The 23,552-nt window shown below is 41.6% G+C and overlaps 1 protein-coding gene across 1 annotated transcript in view; it reads left to right on the forward strand.

Moving 5' to 3' along the window:
- Positions 1-13,290: 13,290 nt before the first annotated feature.
- Positions 13,291-23,552, forward strand: part of SCFD1 (sec1 family domain containing 1) — a 52,434-nt gene continuing 42,172 nt past the window's right edge. Inside the window, exons 1-5 of the mRNA XM_070931368.1 lie at positions 13,291-13,338; positions 18,110-18,180; positions 18,685-18,773; positions 19,545-19,635; positions 21,166-21,288. Of these exons, the coding sequence (XP_070787469.1) occupies positions 13,308-13,338; positions 18,110-18,180; positions 18,685-18,773; positions 19,545-19,635; positions 21,166-21,288 (405 nt within the window). The 5' untranslated portion in view covers positions 13,291-13,307. The remainder of the gene's footprint in view (positions 13,339-18,109; positions 18,181-18,684; positions 18,774-19,544; positions 19,636-21,165; positions 21,289-23,552) is intronic.

Here is a 23,552-nt window from a genome sequence, read left to right on the forward strand (position 1 = left end):
AATGCATAATTTCAGTCTTTACATTTTGAACAGTGTTTCAAAATGATGAGCAAACAAAGCTTTTAAATCAATTTTGCATTATATTTGTTCTGGGTTTTGTTTTTTTGGCCAAACCAGCAAGTAACTGGTTGTTTGAGATTGTGGTGTACCCTCCATTTTATATCATAAATGTTACACATCAAAATTTCTGCAAATGCATTCAGGAACCCTTTCCAAATTGTAATATATCAACTTTTATACATTGTGTTTTTGTGTAAAGATTTGAAGTGTGGATTTATTTATGTGGATTCCTGATTCAGGAGATGTTAATTTCACACACAAACTTCTTTATTCTAGCTAAACATGGGGGGGGAAAACCCTAAAGATTACCTCATGTTATTTTCTGTTAAATATATGTAATGTCTTGAACATTTGTGGGATTATGCCCAAATAACTGTGTTTCCGTTCTGTAATCATTCTAATTTTTTTTTTAAAAAAAAAATAGTTTTGAATATAAAAGGATTTTTAAAAACTGCATGGTAGGAATTCTATATTCAGAAAAGCTATAATTGGTGTCAGATGTGTTTGTTAACTCAGTTTTATTATTTCAGTTAGAGATGGTGATATGTTTGGACATAAAAGTGCTTTTTCCGTGAAATAACAGTTCCACCCTTGCCAGAGGAGTCCTAGCATTATTCTGGCTATACTGGGAGAGGTCTAAACTTCAGTCTGTTTTAGACTAAAGCAGCTATTTCAAACCTGGAATAGGACGTTTTACTCTGAAACTATCTTCTATAAGACTATGCATACTATAAAAAATGTATGTAGATGCTTTAAGAATTATCCTCACATTTATGCAAATTGAAGCAAATATTTGATTTAAATAAGACTTTTAGAAGCTGAGATGAGTTAGCTTTGTATATGTCCCAGAAATACCAAAGTTAGAAATGCCATTCCCTACTCGGTACTTTACTAGAAAGATTATGAATTTTATTTCATTTTTCTAAAATCTATTATGTTGGATGCATTACAGATACACCATGTAGAGTATTAAATTTTATGAAATAGGTGATGGAATAATTTATACACACACACAACATTTTCACACACATGTATGGATACACCAATCCCTTTAAATGGCTTTAATTCAGATTGATATGACATTGCTTTTTCTAAGAGGAGAAAAAAGCAAATTTATGTTTCCCCCTGGGCCACATTTCCCTGTTGGTTTTGTTGGGTTGTGCTGAGCTGAAAGATTAATCACAGCAGTTTATCATTTAAAAGTTATTTCTGTCGTCACTTATTAAATTGCACAATAAAAATTTCTGGAGCTTATCCATGCTATTCTAAATTGTTTGAATTTCAATTATTGAAAATTAATTGTGTGGGTGAAAAGTATATAGAGTACGCTATTCTGAAATGTTCTGCAAAATATATATCGGAATATAGTGATAAGGCTACTTCATTAGTAGAGTTTCATCCTTGGCAAGCATGTATATCAGTGATTTGAAATAAAGCTTACAGTAGGTATAGGACAGTGATGGCTAAGCTTTTTGCCATCGCGTGCCAAAAGCGGGGGTAGTGGGGGGTGGATTGCATGCACGCGTGCCCACACCCATAATTCAATGAGCCCCGTCCCCCCACGCATGCACGCATGACCCCCCCACTCTCCCCCCGCTTTTGGCACGCGATGGCACGGTGGGCCCAGTAGGCCCATTTTTTTTGCCCTCCTCAGGCTCCAGAGCCTTTCTAGGAGCCTGGGGAAGGTGAAAACAGCCCCCCCCAAGGCCCTCCAGAGGCCTGGAAACAGTCTGTTTCCCGATTTCCAATGGGCCCGGAAGGCCCGAAAATTTGTGCTGGACTGAGGTAGGGCAACGCTCGCGTCCCACAGATATGGCTCAGTGTACCACCACGGGTATAGGATATCTATTTCAACCACTTGAATTCATCTGTAGAGGAAGCACTCCAGGCATGATGGAGTTAATATTTCAGCAGAATGGATGGAATGCTTCTACTCCCAGAGTTTCTAACCGCAAATTTCAATTTCTTATATTAAAGAATTAATGTGTTTGAAAGGGAACATTTATTTCCTGGCTTTCAGAAATCTACTTGTACTTAGGTCTGAAGATTCTCCTATTTCAGTGTTACACAAATTCAGTCCTCTTCTGTAAACAAGCAGTTTGGTGGGCCTTATTTTCAATGTGATTGAAATAACATTTGATTCAAATTCTTTCCTCAGTGTGAATTAGTTAAATTCTGGCTACCCAACCAGACAAAGATTGTGGATCTATGAGAGAAACTATTACAAGTTTACTGGTGTACAGGTAGTCCTCAGTTTATGACAATAATTGGGGCTGGAATTTCCATTGCTAAGCAATGCGGCTGTAAAGCATAACTGCATTGGTTAGCAAAGGCAAATCCTAAAGTCCTGGTTATTAAATGAATCCCACAATTGTTAGATGAGGTAACATCTTGGCAACTTCCCACAACCAAAGGGAAAATGCAACTCCCAAGCTGGCAGGGAGGTAAGTAGCTGCTGCCAGGTGGAAAAGGGTCCATGAGAAGTGCTGCACAGGGTCAGGGGTGTAGGGTGATGCAATGACTTACTCCAACAACTTGCAACCACCACTGCAGCTTCCCCATTGACTTTTGATCACAGGATTGCAGGTGCTCAGATTACAATCATGTTACTGCAGGATTGCTGAGATAGCCAAAGCTCCAAGGGCCAGTCATCATTTGTGCAAGATCAGTGTAACTTTGAACAGTTGCTGAACAAATGGTCACTAGATGAGGATTGCCTGTATGTAGTATTTTGTAATTTATTTTGTTTTTTAAAAAACTGGTTATTACGCATACTTTTGAATACACGAACACTATGCTTGTGTAAATACCCTGGAGCTAATTTTTTTTTAATATACCATACTTTTCGGAGTATAAGACTCACTTCCCCCCCCCCCAAAAAAAAAAGTTGGGTGGAAATGTTTGTGTGTCTTATACACCAAATGTTGCCGAAGCTCCACCTACCCGCTGGCCCCCCTTTGGCCGAAAACATTTTCGGCCTCCGTGTGTTGCATTTTTGGCCTCCGCATGCTTCATTTTAGACCGGTTCCAGGCTGCGTGGATTGCCACAGCACATCACCACCGATCGCTGCCTTGGCGCTTTGTGATTTTGGCCTCCGCACACCCCATTTTAGACCCGTTCCAGGCTGCAGGGATGGTCACAGCGCATCGCCACCGATTGCCGCCTCAGTGTGTCACATTTTTGGCCCCCGTACGTAACATTTTTGGCCGGTTTCAGGCAGTGGTGATCAGCGGTGACGCGTTGAGACAAAAAACGCAAGACACGGAGGCCAAAAACACAACACGCGGAGGCGGCGATGGGCTATGGAGATCCTTGCAGCCAGGGAGGCTGATCCAGCCGCCAACAAGTTGCTCGTGCTGAATCAGGCTGCGATAATGTGCTGAAGCTGACCAGGCTGTTTGCTGTTTGCTGCAAGGACGCTAGCCAGATGAATACCTATGAATGCTGGTAGGTAGAGGCAGAATTTTTTTTCTTCTTTTCCTCCCCAAAAACTAATGTGTGTCTTATACTCTGAAATATATATATTTTTTTCCATTCAATCATGTTGGATTCTCAGAGACTATCTGGACAAATCCCTGCAGGGTTCCCCACCCCCCAAGGAGGATTTTCAGTATTTTCCATTGCCTATTTCCTAGGGCTGCAAAAAAGTGACTGACCCACAGTTACCCAGCCCAAGGCAGGACTAGAACTCATAGTCTTATATATGGTGTTGCCTAGAAGGTGTTTCATGTTAATATATGGTTATTTACATTTTCATTTGAAAAGTGAGATTTTTATCTTGGCATTTTTGCAGAAATTTGGCAGATGTAGTTTAAATACTACTTTGAGGTTTTTTTTATTTCCACTGAGGTTTTGATTGTATGCTGGAATTAATTAGAATATTTTAATTTCATTTTTCAGTGGAATTAATGTAAGTTACAAAATTCTATTTGATGTTTAAGCAGTATATGTGACAACTGAACAGGGGAAACTTTCTGGGAGATGACTAGATATTTCTTGTAAACTGCTTAGAAAAATTGCTTATTAACAGTTCAAAACATTTTCAGAAGTAAATGTTGGTAATTCTCACATTTCATATCTTTATAGATGTTCATATCTTTATAGCTGTAGACAAAAAGATTTCAGTGAACTTTATACATTCATTGTTTTGTCACATACAAATAGCTTTTTGGTGTGAATGAATAAGATTTGGTTATATCTGTAGTTTTTAAAGACCTTTCAATGTGACTAATGAGAAATTATAGCTTTTTGAATAACAAATCACCATGCCTTTACTAGAACATGTTTTAATGTGCTTTTCAGTATTCATTTGCTTTAAAGGAAGATATATTTGAGAAATAACTTACAAACATACAGAATTGCTAGTTTTGGTCCTGGTCATGCTTTTTCTACATAAGGATCATATTTTGCCTAATTTCTGATTGGTTCTAGTGAAAACAAGGTAGTAATATAAATCAAAACTATCAACAATGCTAACATATGGATGGGTATGATGATGAAAAAGCCATTTTTGTTCCAAAATTTCATATTGGGTAAGGACAACTAGAATTAGCTACTGAATGTTTCATTTCATCAGTTTATTATTACTTCAGTCACAAATTATTTTACAGTGAAATTGGTGCAATATCATCCTATTTCTTTGTGACGGTCATACTCTATAAATATATAAATATTGAGATTCCCTTTGTTGCCCAGAGTCGATGGTGCTTAAGTGTCATGATTGATATTGGATGTTTTTCTTCTTATCCATTCTTTGCTCTTACCATGTGATTCTAGCAAAATGTTATACCAGTTTATGGGGATGGACTGTAAGGAAATAAGATATGCCTTAATCATCTCTCAGTGTAATTTATCTTTACAGAATGAGTATCACACATTCTTCCAATTATGATTATAGTACTTGAATTTGAACTTTGGTAGACTGTATAATACTGTATCTACTGATTACAACAGAAACACTGTAAATTAATAGGATTTATATATGTATGTCAGTCCAGGGCAACAGTATTCCTTTTGAGCTCAGGTACTTGAAATAAGATTCATGAATTCACTATTATTTCTTCTAACACAAGTATCCATTGAGAAAAATACATGTGAAAAAGGAAATGCGTACTATTGAAAGATGAAACTTGGCATTAAGAAAACAAAAGTGGAATATAAACCTTATATGCAGTTACAAATTTGTAAATTATAGTTTGTGTAAAACTATTATTTCAAGAAGCCTTTTGTAACTCTCAATGTCTGTAGTACTTTGCTTTGAAGTTACTTGTAGCAATATAGCAAGAACTGTCTTGTATGTGTATATATCTATATCCATGTAAAGTGCAATAAATCAAGGGTTTCTAGTTAAGTGTTACATGTTTATTTCTTAAGTACTGTTGGTCCAAGTTCTTTAGAGAATAAACACTGTGAGTCCAATGACAAAATTAAATGTGGGATAAACTTATAAAGGATGGACATACAACACAATTTGATCAAATGTTATTGATGTACTTTCCATGTCCAAATAAAAACTTCGGAAGGATATTATTTATAGTTTATTTGGAATGCATTAAAATAATTATATATAATTGTTCCAAAGATTGTGCAAAGGTTGTTTAAAGTTGCCACTGTCTCACCAAAAAGAATTTAATCTGAAAGTGAAAACTTAACCATACTATTCCATACTAACCATTCACTTTCAAAGTGAATTGTACTACCGGTATTACAATAAGTTACATCTAGATGCAAGCATTTCTTGAAACATTTAGGTGAAACCTAAGTCCCACTAATTTCAGACACCCTAAAGTCAGTCAAAACCCAATTTGGGAGAGGGGGGGGGGGTGTTTTACTTAAAATTGTTTTTAAAAACAATAAAAATAGTTTATAAGTGATTAATTTCTAAACAACACATATGCTACAAAAAAGGATTAAAATAGTGTGCCAATTCAACTTTTGCCTGATAAAAGATAAATGAACAAGGAATCTACATAATATTGTTTCTTCTAGTACAGTTGAAATTTCTTTCTATCAAAACACAAGCATATAGAAATTGGCTCAGGAGAAGTGTAATACTCTGTTTTACACATCAGATTGTATTCTGCGCATGCTCGAAGATGGCGGTGCTGGGTGAGCTCCCGATCTGATGATGGGGGCTATTTGGCCTTTTCGAGGGGTGTAGGGGCGCTAAATCCACCTGCGACCCCGAGCCCCAGTGAGGAGAGCCCCTGCCCAACCTGGGGAGGATTTTTGCTCCCCCTGTGACATCATGGTTGGAGCGAGGGGCTAGCGGTTTGGGAGAGGCCCTGAAGGGTGCTGGGGACGCCGAGGACGCCGCGGAGCGCCGCAGGGTTGGTAGCGGCGGCGGCGACGCTGTGAGACCTTCCTGGGCGCTGTGGGACTGCCTGGAGCCCCGCGAGGTTGTGGCGGCGGTGAGGGCGCCGTAAAACAACTGAGGGCGCCGAAGAACAGCTGAGGGCGCCGAGAAAGCAACGGCGGTGATGGCGGCGGCAGCAGCAGCGGGAATGGCGGTAGCAGCGATGGTGGGAGCAGCTTGGCGTGGCCGCAAAGAGTCATCTAGCTGCGGTCCTTGTTTTTTCCATCGGAGAAGAGGGGCTGGAGGGGGACGGTGGCTCCGGCGGTGGTATGAACGGCCGTGGGGCGATGCCCCCCCTCCCCTCCCCCCCCCACTCAAAGCAGCAGAGCCAAGGCGGTGCTGGCGGTGGAGGCCAGTTGGCGGCGCTGGTTGCCCCCCCCCCATGCATCTGTTATGGTGCTGGGGTGGGGGTGACACTGGCTCCGGTGCGACGTCTGCCACAGGATGCTGCAGTGGTAGTTTGCTGAGAGTGGAGAGGAGAAGCCGAAGTGAGGAGGCCTGGATTTATAGATCGGCAGAGGAAGAGATGTTATCCTCCTCTGGGGATATTGTTTCCCCCCCCTCCTTCCCCCTGCCTCCCCCCCCTTTTTTTTATGGGGGGAGGGGCTTACGAACTACTACGCTCTGGACATTCTGGACCCCCCCCACTATGTTCCACTCATGCCCTCGCTGGTAGGAGAGACTGAACACCATTTGAAAGAACTGAGAGATTTTTGTATCCCAACGGGGAGGATAGAACATTGTTCCCGTTAACTTTTGTAACGGGACCGGCCGTTGTGAGAGGATGGTTGGCTATTAGCCTCTGTTGGAGAAAAAGAACATTGGACCTTCTCCCTGTCGTGAGAGGACAGTGGAGTCCAGCTCTACAAATGGATATTTTGTGATCTGTATGTTCAGTTATCCCTTTGGACTATGATAGACCCCCGGACTGGCCTTTTTCCCATCTCTGGTTCGGTTGATGCTCCAAAAAGCCGACCTTCTTGCGCTGCGAGGTTCCCCCCGTCTCGCAGGCCTGGCCCTCCACATTATCGAGGGCCTATCTTGATGACGGGCTTTGGAACCCCGAGAGATGGCATGTAGCGAAGAGGGGGTTGAGGGGTTTTTTAGGAAAATTTTTTAAAAAAATTTTAAGGGGACCCGGGAGGGAGGGGGGGTTGTAAAAGCGGACCTGGGGGGGTCCAGATAGCAACCGAGCGGGATGATGGGTCGATTAGTTGCAGCAGGAGGGTCGCGAAAGGAAATTTAACCGGGAAGCAGGGGGATGACAGGAAGGGCTGTGAAATTGAAATAATGAGTGGGAGGGGCAGGTATGACGGACGCAGGGGGCCATATCAAGTGTCGGGGGTGCGCATACGCTGTTTACGAGCAATTGCGCACTCCGGCCCCCGATGCGTGACTCGTGTCCTGGGTTGTGTAGAGTCTCAGGCCCTGGGTCCGCGGCTGATGTTGTGTAATGCCAGGTCGGTGGTTAATAAAGCCCCCCTCATTTGTGATCTTATTTCGGAGGGGGGTGCGGACCTGGCAGGTATTACGGAGACCTGGTTGGGCCAGGAGGGGGGGGTCCCCCTCGTTGAGATGTGCCCACCAGGTTTCCGTGCATTTCATCAGCCAAGGGCCCAGGGGAGGGGTGGGGGAGTGGCGGTGATTGTGAGGGAAAGTCTTTGTCCGAGGGAGACCACTGTTCCTCAGATAGCCGGATGTGAGTCCCTCTGTGTGAAGTGGGGCCGTGGGGTGCAGATGGGTTTGCTGACTATGTACCTGGCTCCCTGCCACGTGGCAGCGACCCTGCCCGAGCTACTCGACGTCATTGCCGGGGTGGCGGTTGATACCCCCAGACTTATTGTCATGGGGGATTTCAACCTTCCATCCGCGGGTGAGGCGTCAGAGGCGGCTCGGGAGTTCATGGCTTCCATGACGGCCATGGACCTGACCCAGTTAGTTCAAGGCCCCACTCACATAGGGGGACACACTCTGGACCTGATTTTTGTCTCTGGTCAGTGGTTGAATGATCTTGGTAGAGGGGACCTAGATATTAAACCCTTGTCATGGACAGATCATTCGCTCCTCCAACTAGACTTTCCTACCGCCGCCCCCCGCCGCAGGGAGACGGAGCCAACTAGATGGTTCCGTCCCAGGCGCCTGATGGAACCCGAAAGGTTCCTGACGGAGCTTGGGCCGTGCCCTGAGACCCTAACACACGACTCGACTGAAGAGCTGGTGGCCGCCTGGGAAAGGGCGGCCGCTGGAGCTTTGGACCGCGTCGTGCCTTTGCGGCCTCTGACCCGATGCCGATCTCAACTGGCTCCTTGGTTTTCTGAGGAGCTGAGAGAGATGAAGCGTCGGAAAAGACGCCTAGAGAGCATTTGGAGGACTAGCCAATCCGATTCCGACCGGACACAGGTGAGGTCTTATATCAAGACCTACCTAGTGGCGATAAAAGCGGCAAAGTCTAACCACTTTTCCGCTCTTATCGCATCTGCAGAGAACCGCCCAGCCGCCTTGTTTAGGGTGACCCACTCCCTCCTCCGGGGGGGAGTGCGGGAAGATCCCTTGCAGGGTCGTGCTGAGGATTTTGTGCAATTCCTGCACGATAAAGTCGCTCGGATTCGGGATGGCTTGGACTCCGACTGGATGAGTCCACGGGAGGAGACGAGGGCAGGTCTTGAGAATGTTACCTGGGAGGAGTTTGATCCTGTGACTCCCGAGGATGTGGACAGGGTTCTGGGTAAGATTAGTGCCGCCACGTGTTTATTGGACCCGTGTCCCTCCTGGTTGGTGCTGGCCTCCCGGGAGGTTACACGAGGCTGGCTCCAGGGGATTATAAGTGCTTCTCTGAGTGAGGGTGCCTTTCCTGCCGCCTTGAAAGAGGCGGTAGTGAGGCCCCTCCTCAAGAAGCCTTCCCTGGACCCGGCTGAATTAGCCAACTATCGTCCAGTCTCCAACCTTCGTTTTGTGGCGAAGGTTGTTGAGAGCGTGGTGGCACGACAACTTCCCCGGCACCTGGATGAAGCTATCTATCTAGACCCGTACCAGTCGGGCTTCAGGCAGGGGTACAGCACTGAAACGGCATTGGTCGCGTTGGTGGATGATCTCTGGAGGGCTCGGGACAGGGGCTGCTCCTCTGTCCTAGTCCTATTAGACCTCTCGGCGGCTTTTGATACCATCGATCATGGTATCATGCTGCAGCGGTTGAGGGGGTTAGGAATAGGGGGCACCGTTTTGCGGTGGTTCTCCTCCTTCCTCTCCGACCGCTCGCAGTTTGTGTTGGCAGGGGGACAGAGGTCGACCTCGAGGCATCTCGCATGGGGAGTGCCGCAAGGGTCGGTCCTCTCGCCTCTCCTGTTCAACATTTATGTGAAGCCGCTGGGTGAGATCATCCGTGGTTTCGGGGTGAAGTGTCATCTGTACGCTGACGATACTCAGCTGTACATCTCCACCCCAGACCACCCCAACGATGCCCTTGATGTGATGTCCCGCTGCCTGGAGGCCGTGCGGGCCTGGATGGGGAGGAACAGGCTCAGACTCAACCCCTCCAAGACCGAGTGGCTGTGGCTTCCGGCGCCCCGATATAGTCAGCAGGTGCCATCGCTGACTATTGGGGGTGAATCTTTGCCCCCCACAGAGAGGGCTCGCAATCTGGGTGTCCTCCTGGACGCACGGCTGTCTTTAGAAGAGCACATGACGGCCGTGGCCAGGGGGTCTTTTATCAGGTTCGCCTGATTCGCCAGTTGCAGCCCTTTCTGGATCGGGACGCCTTGCGCACGGTCACTCACGCCCTTGTCGCCTCCCGGTTGGACTATTGTAATGCTCTCTACATGGGGCTCCCCTTGAAGAGCACTCGGAGGCTCCAACTGGTCCAGAATGCGGCCGCGCGGGTGGTTATGGGTGCAACTCGTTGCGCCCACGTGACACCCCTCCTGCGCGAGCTGCACTGGCTCCAAGTGGTCTTCCGGGTGCGATTCAAGGTGTTGGTTACCACCTTTAAAGCGCTCCATGGCATAGGACCCGGGTACCTTCGAGACCGACTTCTGCCACCAATAGCCTCCCACCGACCAGTCCGCTCCCACAGAGAGGGTCTCCTCCGGGTGCCATCAGCCAAGTTATGTCGGCTGGCGACACCCAGGGGGAGGGCCTTCTCTGTGGGAGCCCCAGCCCTGTGGAATGAACTGCCCCCCGAAATACGAAAGATTTCCGACCTCCGGGTGTTTCGCTGCGCTCTGAAGACCCTGTTGTTCCGCCAGGCAGGGCTATTAACATAACGTTTTAAATTGGGGTATTTTAAATTTCTGGGATTTTAATTGGAGCCTAATTATTTAATGATTTTAAATTTTAAATTGTTGTTGTGTTTTTGTGTTTTTAAATAGGCTGTACACCGCCCTGAGTCCTTCGGGAGAAGGGCGGTATAGAAATAAAATTATTATTATTATTATTATTATTATTATTACACATCAATCATAGTTTGAAAGTGAAGCTAATTCTAATGGAATGAATATGAAGTGTTTTGCTTTTATGGCAAAAGATTGCCATACAAAGACATTTCATATGTGAGATTTCTAAAATTAAACATTGCCATGTCACTTGACTTAACTTGATAATACTGGATTAAACAATTGGTGTTGCATGATTAAAAAGGTATGCGCCTATCCTCTGCTCTAATTACACTTAAGAATGAGAACTGTCAAATGCTAAAAGTAATAATAGACATTTTGTCAATGCTATCAAAAGCTGGGTTCATGATTTTTGAGAAAAAGTGTGAACTAAGTCAATTGCATTCTCTAATTGTATGCATCTATTTGTAAAATTGACTTCCATATGTCTTCCTTAAATCTTGAGCAGTAACAAAAGTTGGTGGTCTTAAAATATCGCAGTTGTATTCATATATGGACAACTTTAATCAAACAAATTTCTCTTCCAGTATCTATAAATGTGACAAACTAACCTTTAAGTGTTTAAGTTTATTTAAGATTTAAATTTATGATCCTTTTAAAAGTGAAAGTAAGGCATATGTGCAGCCAATGTTGTATAATCAATTTGTAAGAAATTGGCTTATTTCTGCCTTTTAGTGAAAGCGTGAAGCCATAGCAAGAAAAATTGAACTTTCTGGTTCAATTTTCAAACTGGAATTTTATTAAAATATATGTAATAGTTTATTTGTTTCCACATTCAGTAATTTGCTCAGAAATATAAGGTTTTAGAACAGCTATGACCAGACAGTAATTAGACAATAATTCCAGAAACAACAAAGAATTCCAGAATGAGAACGGATAAAGAGAAGACCCTCAAATCTTTACCAAGAGCTTTAATTCTAACAAAGATCTTTTACTGAAAATGTTATCGTTCCTATGTAGAAAAACTAATTTAAAATCTTAGGAATTAATAGGGCTTTAGAAGTCATAACCAATATTTTGGATTTTGCCTGGAATGGAAGCTAAGACAGCATCTTCTAATAAGGGGGTTACATGATCCAATAAAAGCTTTTCTATTGCAATTGTCTGAACATAGCTTCTGTGTCATCACTATATATTTTTTTATCAAAATTGAATATAACTAAAGTCGTTTAGCCAAAAGATTCATTCCAAAATAGCACATCAATCAAATCTGGAAAAGTGCTGCTTAGGTTCAAGGTTGGATTTGGGTCTACACCAAAACTAAATCCCAATCTCATCTAACACAGGTGGAACTCCTGTTCCCCTTTTGCTTTTTTCATTTTGCTTCCATTTCAATTTCCTTTGATTTATTATCAATGTCAGATTTATTTAAAAAGTAAATTGCTTTGAAGGAAATCAGCTCTCATGTGTTAATTTTTGCTACAGATGAGAAAACCTCTGGCTCCCATTGCCAACTCTTCTGATATAGAAACAAGATTTGTTACAAAAATAGTCAAGCTGCCTATCTAATTTGATGCCCAGAAATTAGGCTTCGGATACAGAAATGCCTGTGAAATACAGGGATAATTAACCACTGCTAGAAAGAAGAGTGGAACTTAAATCATTCTTGGTTATTTTGGGGAGACAAAGACAATCTTGTGCAGTCTTTTTCGTTTTATTCCTGAAGCAATTCCGTCCAATGCCTGCCTCGAGACTAGCTCTTCAGATGTTAAATCCAGTTCCAGTCAGCCCTCAGCCACCCTGAAAAATCAAGAGATAAGGGGATTTAGTTAGCATTCGGAAAAGTTGTAGTTTTGCTTCCGTTTTAAGCTGCAGTAAGCGAGGCTAAAGTTTAAAGAACAAGATCCTACGCGTACTTTCCAGTTGTAAGAATGTCGTTGTCATCACCGTCACGTCGTCGTCACCATCCTCCTCCTCCTAGCATTTTTCCCGCAAGAGCAGGGTCCGCTAGCTGGAAGAATGTATTGGAGAACAAACGATAACAGCTCTTTTAACTTTTAGAATGTAAGGGGGAGTCCCTTAAAAGCATCGAAGCATTTTAGTCCCCTAAAAGCATCGAAGCGATAGGTTTGTTTAGAAATGAAAGCTGAAATGCGCCGATCCGCTTTCACACTCATAAAAGTCCCATAAAACAGTGCCGAGGGTTATCAATCCAGCCGTCCGGCATCTGCCATCCGACCAACTGTCGCCCACAAAGTGAATGATGTCCGGAACGAGTCGCAGAATACGACAGGAAAAAATGCCAAATGCCGTTCCTCAAGAAACAGAGCGGGAACGCCGGTCTACTAAGACGCGGCATCTCTCTCCCTTTCTCAAAGGAAGCAACCACCACCACCACCCCGGGGGCAACAGCATCAGGGCCGACAGGTCGACCAAGAGTTCGCCAGACTCCGCCCGCCGCGCTCCCGCAAGAACCCGCGTAGTCCTCTAGCGCGCCACGTCTGCCGGGCTGGTGATGGCGCGGCGGTGAGGGGGGCGGAGTCGGCCCGAACACCAGGGGAAGATGGCGGCCAGCATCCGGGAGAAGCAGACCGGTGAGTGCCCGGCGTTAGGTCGCCCGCAGGATTGCTTGGTCTGGTCGCTTTACCTTCTTCGGCACGCCTGAAGCCAGGACTGGCTCCAAGGAGGAAGGCTAGGGCCTCCTCCTTCGTGTCTGTCCGGTGTGGAACTGCGGCCCTCCCTACGTCGCTGTACCTTGCTTCGGTGCTTTTTATGTGAGAGAACTGTTTTCTGCCCCGTCGTGAGAGCCAGCGGGCGGGCATGCCCAGTCTCGGCTGGGCTGATGGAGCCCTCACTACTGGGGTGGCTTCTACTGGGATGCCCCTTGTGCCTCTCGCTTAGGGTGCTTCTGGAGGCCTTTCTTTATTTTCGTTTTCGCTTAGCCTTGGGGATTACCGGCTAGGAAGGACTTCGTGGGCTAAAGTTTAAGGGCATGGTGCAAAACGGGAAGCCGGCTTTCCACCAGTACAGGTAGTCCTCGACTTATGACAGTTCACTTAGTGACCGTTCGAGGTTACAACGGCACTGAAAAAAGTGACATGACAATTTTTCATACGTATGACAGTTGCAGCATCCCCCCCCATGGTCACATGATTTGCATTTGGATGCTTGACAACTGATTCAGATTCACGACGGAAGATCGTTACGATTCACTTAACAACAGTGTTACTAATTTAACAACTGTAGTGATTCACTTAACAAATGTTTCACTTAGCAACATAAATTTTGGGTGCCATAGCACTTAGACTGGGTCCTCATTTTACCAACCTTGGAAGGATGGAAGGCTGTGTCAACCTTGAGCATGCTGAGTTTTGAACTGTCAAATTGCAGGCAACCAACAGTCAGCAGAAGTAGCCTGCAATACTGCATTCTAACCACTGCACCACCACACAATTGTGGTCGTAACTCAAGGACTACCTATACTGCCTTGCAAAAGAAATTGTTTCAGAGAGAAAGGAATACCTGAATTAATTTTTAGGCTGGTGTGCCGGTTTAAACTTTTTAAAATCAACAGGATAAGTTGAAAATATAAGAGTGAATTGTTTATAAGAAGCATGTACTTGGAGTTTGTAAAACAGAGGGTCCACTCCCCAACCAGGTGCTGTCAGATTTGATGGATGGCTGCATCTATCATTCCCATCCAACAGTGGTTATGCTCATTGGGATTATGGGGTTTGTCATCTAAACCATCTGGAAATCACTTGGGTGAGGAAAGTTGCATTAGAGTCAGGTTTTTTTTTTCAAGGTAGACAGTGCCATCTCTACTTCTGTTAAATTATGAGACGTTGATTTTATAGCTTGGTTTACAGCCCAATATCGTAGGTAAAATATTTTTTTTCAGATAAACTCCATGTCAGGTATGCTCTCAGAGGTTGAGCTTAGAAGTAAAAATTACTTGCTATTATGCTACAGAAGAAGGAAGAATGTGTTCAGTTCAGAACAATTAAAGTTATATGTTAACAATATGGAGTTAACATATAACTTGAAACTAATCTCATTTTGCACTAGTCCATATCAAACTTGTTTTGTCAATTTGTTTCAATATGCTTTATTTGGAGGGATCCTTTGGCAGGTTTCCATGGTGTGCTTTGATTTTTAGGGTATACCTTTCTTGCTCACATCAATTTAGTAACCTGTAGGAGAATCCATAACTGCTATACCTTTGTATAGGGACTTTGCAAAGACATTTACAAAGTTGAAATATTTAACTGTTTGGGACCAAAAAAAGACTAACTTTCAGATTGGTTTTAGAGATCATATATTCCTAAAAGGTAAGATGTTAACCTATTGGCAAAATGCCAGAGAGGGTGCTAGCCTAGCCTCCCAAAATACAATATTCCAATTCTTAGATGTGACTGTAAAAGGTTATTTTTCTTGCCCCAACTGGGACATAGACAAGGGCTTTTTGTCATATCTTAGTAAGATGACAGTATGGAAGGAGACAAATCCTAAAGTACCAAGAAATTAAGTTTTAAAAAATGTTACCTAAATCTTGAATCATGCATAGAAACAAACTGGCAATCTGTATATTTCTTGTAGGACTGGTACAATTTGGCCATTTCTGGTCATCAATATTCCCACAGATCCATTTTGGTTAGAAACTGTCATTCCAGAAGTTGGTCCAAAATGCAAGCATAATTAGAAATATTACACTTACGTGGATTTAAATATACCAAGAAAAATTACATATAGAGGAATACAAGTCTAATAAATAAACTTTATTTTGTAATAAAGAAAGTAAGAATGTTGAGCTTCTTACATAAAAAAAGAGGTAATATCCAAAAACAAGCAAGATTTCTAAAGAACTATTATCCCAAGAAATAATGGACATAGACTTCTTCGTGATTCATATTCATATATATTACCTGTAGTTCTTGAAATGAAGTCAGGGTCCTCCTTTTATGCACTACAGCTAACAGGTGCTTCGTCTAATCTGATGTCTTCTAGGTGTGTTTGATCACAGCTCCCATAATTCCTTGTCACCGCATCCAAAGATCATGGCAATTAACTATGGTAGAAATATAATAGGTGACAGGTTGAAAGAACACTTTTAAAACTTTGGAAAGCATGAACGTCATAGTCTGCCAAAAACAGGGACTTCGCTGAAGACAAACAGAAAAATTTGGGTAGTCCTTCTGTCATAGTAATTGGGTAGATGGAAGAGAGAAACACTATAAAATAGATACCATAAATAATAAACTAAACAAACATAAAAAATGAGGGTGTCAGTATAGGGAAGGGAGTAGAAAATATAATACCAACTTGCTCTGATGGCATGAAAGAGGTTATGCTAAAAGTAGACCTCAGTTACTCACGCCTTTCTCTGTAAAAGTGCCAGAGGGGTTTGCCTTCCTGTCCATTGAAAACTCATTGCCAAGAATCAAGGTTGAGCACTTAACCACACTTTTAGATGCAGTGGGATCACTGTTCCAAGACTTATAACTTGTTGAGTAAGCCATTTTCCTACCCTAGAAGTACTCAGTCAACCATCTCCTTAACACACTCAAAGGCCTGAGAAAACATGGCAGGTCTACTATACATTGTCAATTTGATTCCTGGGGAGTCTAAACGTTAATGGAAGAGTCCAAGACAGGCCTATTAAAAATTACTCCTGTTACATCCAGTTTGATTTTTAGTAACAGTTGCTTGCTATATTCTATTGTAATTATTCTATTATATAATAATGTGAAGGAGGTAATTTTTAATTGCTGTCCCGTAATTGTTGATTGAAAAAAAGGTATCAATGGCACCTTCTGCATTATTAGTGATTACCATGAAAGGGAAGGTCTACACATAAACATGTTTTTATAAATGTGTCCTCCAATATGAGGAGAGCAGTAGAAGACAATAGTCTTCTTATTTCTTTCCATATACTGTATTTTTTGCACTATAAGACGCTTCAGACCATAAGATGCACCTAGTTTTTGGGGAGGGGGAAAAAAATCTGCCTCTGCTTCCCAGCAATTTTGCCTCCTTGCAGCAAACAGCCTGGTCAGCTTCAGCACAAACAGCTGATTAGCGGTTGGATCGGCCTCCCAGAGTACCGCCAATCAGCTGTTCCAGGCTGCGGGGATCGCCGCTGCCTATCGCTGCCTCTGCGTACCCTATTTTCGGCCTAGGCACATCCCGTTTTCAGACCGTTCCAGGCGGCAGGGATCATTGCCACTGCCACAGCAATAGATGGTGGCAATCCCCGCTGTCTGGAACGGGCGGAAAACGGGGCGTGCTGAGGCCAAAAACGGCTGAAGGGGTTGGCCGGCAGGTGGCCGGGGCATTGGCAATATTCACTCTATAAGACGCACAGACATTTCCACCCACTTTGGCGGGGGGTGCATCTTATAGTGCGAAAAATACAGTAGTTATAATCAAAACTCTAAGCTTGTAAACAAAGCTACCTTTCTCTTCAGCTTTTTACATTGCTATGAAGAACTGTGAATATAAATTACATGCGAACCCTGTTTTCTTCTTGTTAATTATCTTTTGAATAGTTGGTTTTTGCCTTTTCTTCAGCTGAAATTTCTGAAAGACTTGATGAACATAATGACTGGTTAAATAAGATAATTGTCCTATTTATCAAATAATGGAATTTAAGAGTATTTAAGGCCTATTTAAGTGTCCAGTCAAAGTTACAACAGTGCTGTAAAATTAACTGTACAACTAGTCCTCACATTTTTGATTGTCACAGCATCCCTGCAGTCCTGCAATCAACATTCAGGCATTTTGTGGGTATTTATGACTGTCACAGTGCCCTGCAGTCAAATGATCTATATTTGCATGCTTCCAACAAGCAGAATCATTAGAAGTTGGCAGTAAAATCACAAGTCACAGTCATATGATGTCTCACTTAACAACCCACTGTGATTTGCTTAACAACTAATGGAAGTGAGGTTGTAAACCTGTTGCAACAATATGATGTTTGGCTTTGCAATTGCAATGGTTAACAACAGACTAGAGTTACCAGTCACAACTGTGGTCACTAAGCAAGGAATACTTGCACATAGAATAGATCTTCCAATTGCATTTATTCTACCTGTGCATCTGATATAGATGGTGTCAAGGGCTTACCAAGACATTTGTATAAATGTGCTGGGTACCTAGAGATTTGCACATGTTTTCATTTGCTTTATAATTCTCTGTTTTGGGTGTTAATGTCCATAAACAAGAATTCCTCTAGTCCCTTAGTTTAAAAGAAGCATTTTGGTATGCATATTCAAAAGATTACAGGCCCATTCTCTGCAGTGCCCCCCTAAATATAAATATTTTAAAATTGTGATCATTATAATTATTAACAATTTATTTTTTCAGGGGCTTTGAAGCGCATGTTGAATTTTAACGTGCCACCTGTTAAAAACAGTACAGGTGAACCAGTATGGAAAGTAAGTCAAGTTATAAATTGTTCTTCTATCCAAGATAATTGATATTGTCAAATTAACCTCCTTGTCATATTTGTGAAAAATATTTTTTATAATTCTAGCTAATAAGGTGACATGGTGGAGCAATTGTTATTTGTGATAAAGAAGTAAATAGAAAAAAAATGACAATTGAAAATTAGCTGGTCTGAAATTTTGATGAAGGCTGTATAAAAAAACAATTGTAAACATCAAAGAACATTTATTTTCAAAACTATTCTTAATATTGCAACTAAAACTGTTTAACTTACTGTTTTATCCTTTCTGTAAATTCATCCCTTCCTTTGTTTAAATAAAAGATGTCCTTACTTTTTGAATGAGAGAGCTGTATAATACCATATTTTAAGCTAGTTGAGGACTACTTACAATATTAACTATATAGTAAGTGTTAGTGGGAAAAGAGCATACACAGAGTATATTAAGATTATATACATAATGTATGTCTTAATATTATTTGTGTTTCCATTTTAGGTTCTTATTTATGACAGATTTGGCCAAGACATAATATCTCCATTACTCTCTGTGAAAGAATTAAGAGATATGGGCATTACTTTGCATCTGTATGTATTGTGTATGTTTATGTCTGTGCATATATTGTAATGCATAGTATTTGAAAGATTTTACATGATTGAAAGTTTATCAGATTAAGTTGCAAATTGGATATCCTGCCAATGACGCAGTAGATGAGAAAGTTATAAGGGCCCAATACTAATCAGGGCCATTGCCCTGTCTTGTCAAAAGCAGACCTGAAACACTAGCATGCCAGTCAGTATAAAGTTAAACAAGTTTGATGACATTGATGACAAAATTATTAGTTTGAAAAATACTGAAAAAAAACCAAGAAAAAAATCTAAAAATATATGTTTTAATCATGTGTCAAAACAGTCTCAGTAGAGTTCAAAAGTGTGATAGGAGAAAATATATTTCATTAAATAGTATATCTTATTTCCTTCCTGGCCATGATACAATCACTTACAGAGATTGTCATGGAATAAAATAAAATGCTTTCTTATTAATTAATTAGTCCCTACTCTTGAGTTTTTGAGTAGAACTTAAAACTTAAAAGTATCAGTTTGATTTTACACATTAGTGTGTTCAATGTTGGTTTAACTTTTTAAAAATATTTTGTTATAGATCTGTTTGCATTTTTTGTATAATTAATTATAGACCATCATTTATGGAAAGATGATAAAAATAATAAATAATATTCAGCTTTTTGTGATGCTTAATCCCAAGTAAATTCATAGGATCAAAGTGATGTCTTTGTTCTTTAAATGGCTTTTTAGTTTGTTTGCTTAGTATTAAATAACTAAAGTTTCTTTTCTTTTCAGTCTTCTTCATTCTGATCGAGACCCTATTCCTGATGTTCCAGCAATATATTTTGTAATGCCAACAGAAGAAAATATTGATAGGCTGTGCCAGGTAGATATAGCCTATTTAACATTTTCTATAAATAGTAACAAAATTGTAATATAGAATTCAAGGGGATACATACAAGATGAGAAAGTTCCAGTGATTTCCCAATGAATCTGCCTCAGGCATTGGAATGCTAGATGCTTCTTTAGGATGAGGTCCAACCAGCTCTTCTGGAGCAAGTTGTGTCAGAGTTGGAGCTGATCCTGGCACTCCTGGACCAGACTATTGTGTCCAATCATTATTCATCATATACTGTATTCTTCACAGGAACTTTGGGTAGTATTCCAAGCCTTCACCCAAGCCCCCTTCAGATCTTCACTGCAGTTCCTCATACAGAAAATGGCATTTGTGAATATCTGAACTATGAATTCAGCCAGGCACATAGCAGAGATTGGGGTCACTCTTTACCAAGTAAGACTTTTGTATCATCTAGCCAGGAGCTATCACTCTGTACTTAGACCCAGCCATCAGAGCCAGAAAAGGATCTTCCCATCCATCTGCTGCCTCAGTTCCAAGAAAGAGACATATATTGACATATATTGAATGTCAGGAGAGCATTACGATAGCAAGGAAGAGAAATTCAGAACCTTGAATTTTGTCTTGTATCCCTCAAGCAGCCACATCTTATCTCATTGTAGAATGTCATTACTCCATTGTAGGAAAATGGTACTTGAGACTTTGTGAGTATATTTTCTATAGCAGACAAAAGGCATTCAAACCACCAGTTTCAGCAATCAGATATATTTAATATACCTATTTCTCAAATATACTTCTTTGAGCTCTCCAAATAGCTTTTTATTCAGAAACTACGGACGGAGCTGTACGTAGAACTGAAGCACTGACTGAATCTTATATCTGTCTTTGGAGCAAATGGGAGGAAAATAGCCACTGTATAATGTCTCTTCAATAGAAAATGCTTCCTGGCCATGATACAAATTATTTAATAAATAGATGAGGTGGCCTAGTATATCCATATTTTTAAGACCTAGCCACATCACAGAATTTTGATAGATTATCCCATATTTTCGGTAACCCAGGGGACGTTCATTTAAAAATAAGCACTTTCTCACTTAGAAGCCTTTTTTAAAATTATATTAATGAAGGCCAATCTTACCAATAAGGAACTAAAAATATTGCATCTTAATTGAAATTTCAATAGTGATAGATGACTCAGCAAGGAACTAGAAAAATGCATTTAATCATGATGCAGGACACCCCAAATTTAATTAAACATACCTCCTTGGTTTGTTTTACAAAATTTCATACAACCACATTTGCTCAGCTGTTCAGTTTTATGCGTCCACTTTCAACTTTTCATGGCATACGTTAAAGGTAATTTCTATATGTTTAAATTAATAAGAAAATTATATTCCTAAATAAGGCAAGCTCTTGACAGTTGATTTATCCAGTGGAGAATTGTATAAAATAATTACATCTTTACTGTCCTGTTTGCTAAATATTTTAATCTTAAAGTACTCTTGTTCACTAAAAGCCCATTTATTTAACATTATTTGGTTTGGCCTTTTTTTCTTTCAGGATCTTAGAAATCAACTTTATGAATCATATTATTTAAATTTTATTTCTGCCATTTCAAGAAGTAAACTGGAAGATATAGCAAATGCTGCTCTTGGTGCCAATGCAGTTACACAAGTTGCTAAGGTACAAAGTATAATTTAAGTTATATTGATACAGGTGAACATGACACACATGCTTATGTATTTCCAAAGCATGTATTTGGCACAAATCTATAATTAATTTAAAAATACATCTTTGAAGATACATTGCTTGTAGAGTGACTGGTACTGTATATCTTTAATTTCAAAAGGTAGTTTCAGCATTGGAATCTCTAACACATACAGTACGTGGATTTGTGATTGCCTGATGCTGTATAAGACACTCAAGACTTCCTCAAGAACTCAATGGGACTGTGGAAGACAACACTGGAAGTCAACTCAAAACATCACACACAAGTGGCCATCAAGTATGGCACACACCAACTGATGCATGTGCAAGTTGCTGTTCTGCATAGGCAGATAATCACAAATACTGGATATGGATTTGCAGACATAGAGACCAGTTACAAATACCTTGGTATCTCACAGTTACATGGGCACCATGATGACGCAAGAGAGACATGTCCAAGTATCACCAAAGGATAAGCAGGTCCTGAAGAGCCAGCTCAATGGGAAGAATAAGATCGCCTGCTAGTCATCAGATACCCTGCCAGTATAGTGAGCTGGCCACCATAATATGCGCATGCAAACTGTTGATGTGAAGACTCAGAAGCTCCTCACAATGTACAAAGATTTCCATGCCAAATCAAAAACCCATGAACTGTACACCAGCTGGAAACCGGCGGGAATGTTAAAACCACTGTCCTGGACAAAACCCAGAACATCCAGGAATATATCAGAAGATGGCACCCTAAAATATGCTGCTGAAGCAGCAGCAAACATGAGAGGAAGATCAAGCAGAGAAAGTGCCATGGCAAGGCATGGGATATACTAGTGACAGATAGCTGATGTGGCAAACTGATCTTACCAGTGACTGGAAAGGGCTGGATTAAGAAACAGTGCTGTTTCTGATCATATTAGCACAAAAAGGGGCACCAAGCACCAGTTCATAGAAGCATGCATCTATCACACTAGATAGGAGCTGAGGTACAGACTGCAGAGAGGCCCCCGAGACAGTCCAACACACATATTGACAGGATGTAAGATGCAGGCAGAAACAGCATACACTAAACGGCACAAACAAGTTGGTAGCATTATGTACCAGAATGTGCACAGGGTATGGGCTCAACAGAAGAACATAGAGAATAATGAGACTAAGATCCTGTGGGACTTCCAGATACAGATAGGCAGGTACTGGCCAATAAACCAGACATCATGGTGTAAACAAGGACCAGAAAACAGCAGTGGTGTTAGATGTAGCAGTGCCAAGTACTAACAACATCAGGAAGGAGTATGAGAAGCTGGAGAAAGTACCAGGGTCTGAAGGAATAACTGGAGAGAACGTGGAAAATAAAGGCCAAAATGGTTCCAGTGGTGGTAGGAGCACTCAGGGCTGTGACTTCTAAGTTGGGAGAGTGGCTCCAATTTGATCCCAGGAACAATATCGGAGTCCAGAAGAAGGCAGTGCTAGGAACAGCTAAGATACAACACAGAACTGTCAATCTCCTAGGCCTCTGATAGAGGACCCATAATTGAGACTCATCCCATCCATAGGGGTAAGAAGGGGATTTTTTCATAGAGAGAATGGGTTGTGCATAAAGATGTATAGACAGTTGCAAACTTAGTTGAGATAACAGTCACATTTTATCATTTTCTAATTTATTTATTAAACAAATTTACATGGCTGACCAACCTTCACACATGGTGACGCTGGACAGCTTACAAAATTAAAAATCACAGTACAGAAACCCATACAATACACACACCCTGCAGTGGCAAGAAACAGAATCAAACCAATGCTTGATCAGTTCAATATCAACATGGGGTTCCCCAGGCCTGCTAACAGAAACACTCTTCCGGGCCTTCTGGAAAAGTATCAAGTTGGAGAATAATCTTATTTCTGGGGGGATGATATTCCATAGGGACGGAATCACCCCAGAGATGCATAATGCATGAAGGCATTAATTGTATCCTGTGATGGTTTTGTTTTATTGGAAGTTCTTTGCACAAATTGGAACGCCTATATTTTTATGAATCCTTAACTACTGAAATCCTCTGCATCGTATCTTTTTGTAGGATTGCTAAAGAATAATAAAAATGAGATAATAAAATAATGTTAAAGTAGAAAAGTAAAGGTCCTTTGGATCCAGCACTCATACTGTCTGTCAGTGGCTTCTGAAAGATATTTGCTTTTACTGTCTTACTGCCCTGTGATTGTGTCATCCTCAGTATCTCTTTAATCCACACACA

Source organism: Pituophis catenifer, unplaced genomic scaffold (assembly GCF_029215685.1).
Source record: "Pituophis catenifer annectens isolate HBS135680 unplaced genomic scaffold, rPitCat1.0.hap2 SCAF_1, whole genome shotgun sequence".
NCBI lineage: Eukaryota > Metazoa > Chordata > Lepidosauria > Squamata > Colubridae > Pituophis > Pituophis catenifer.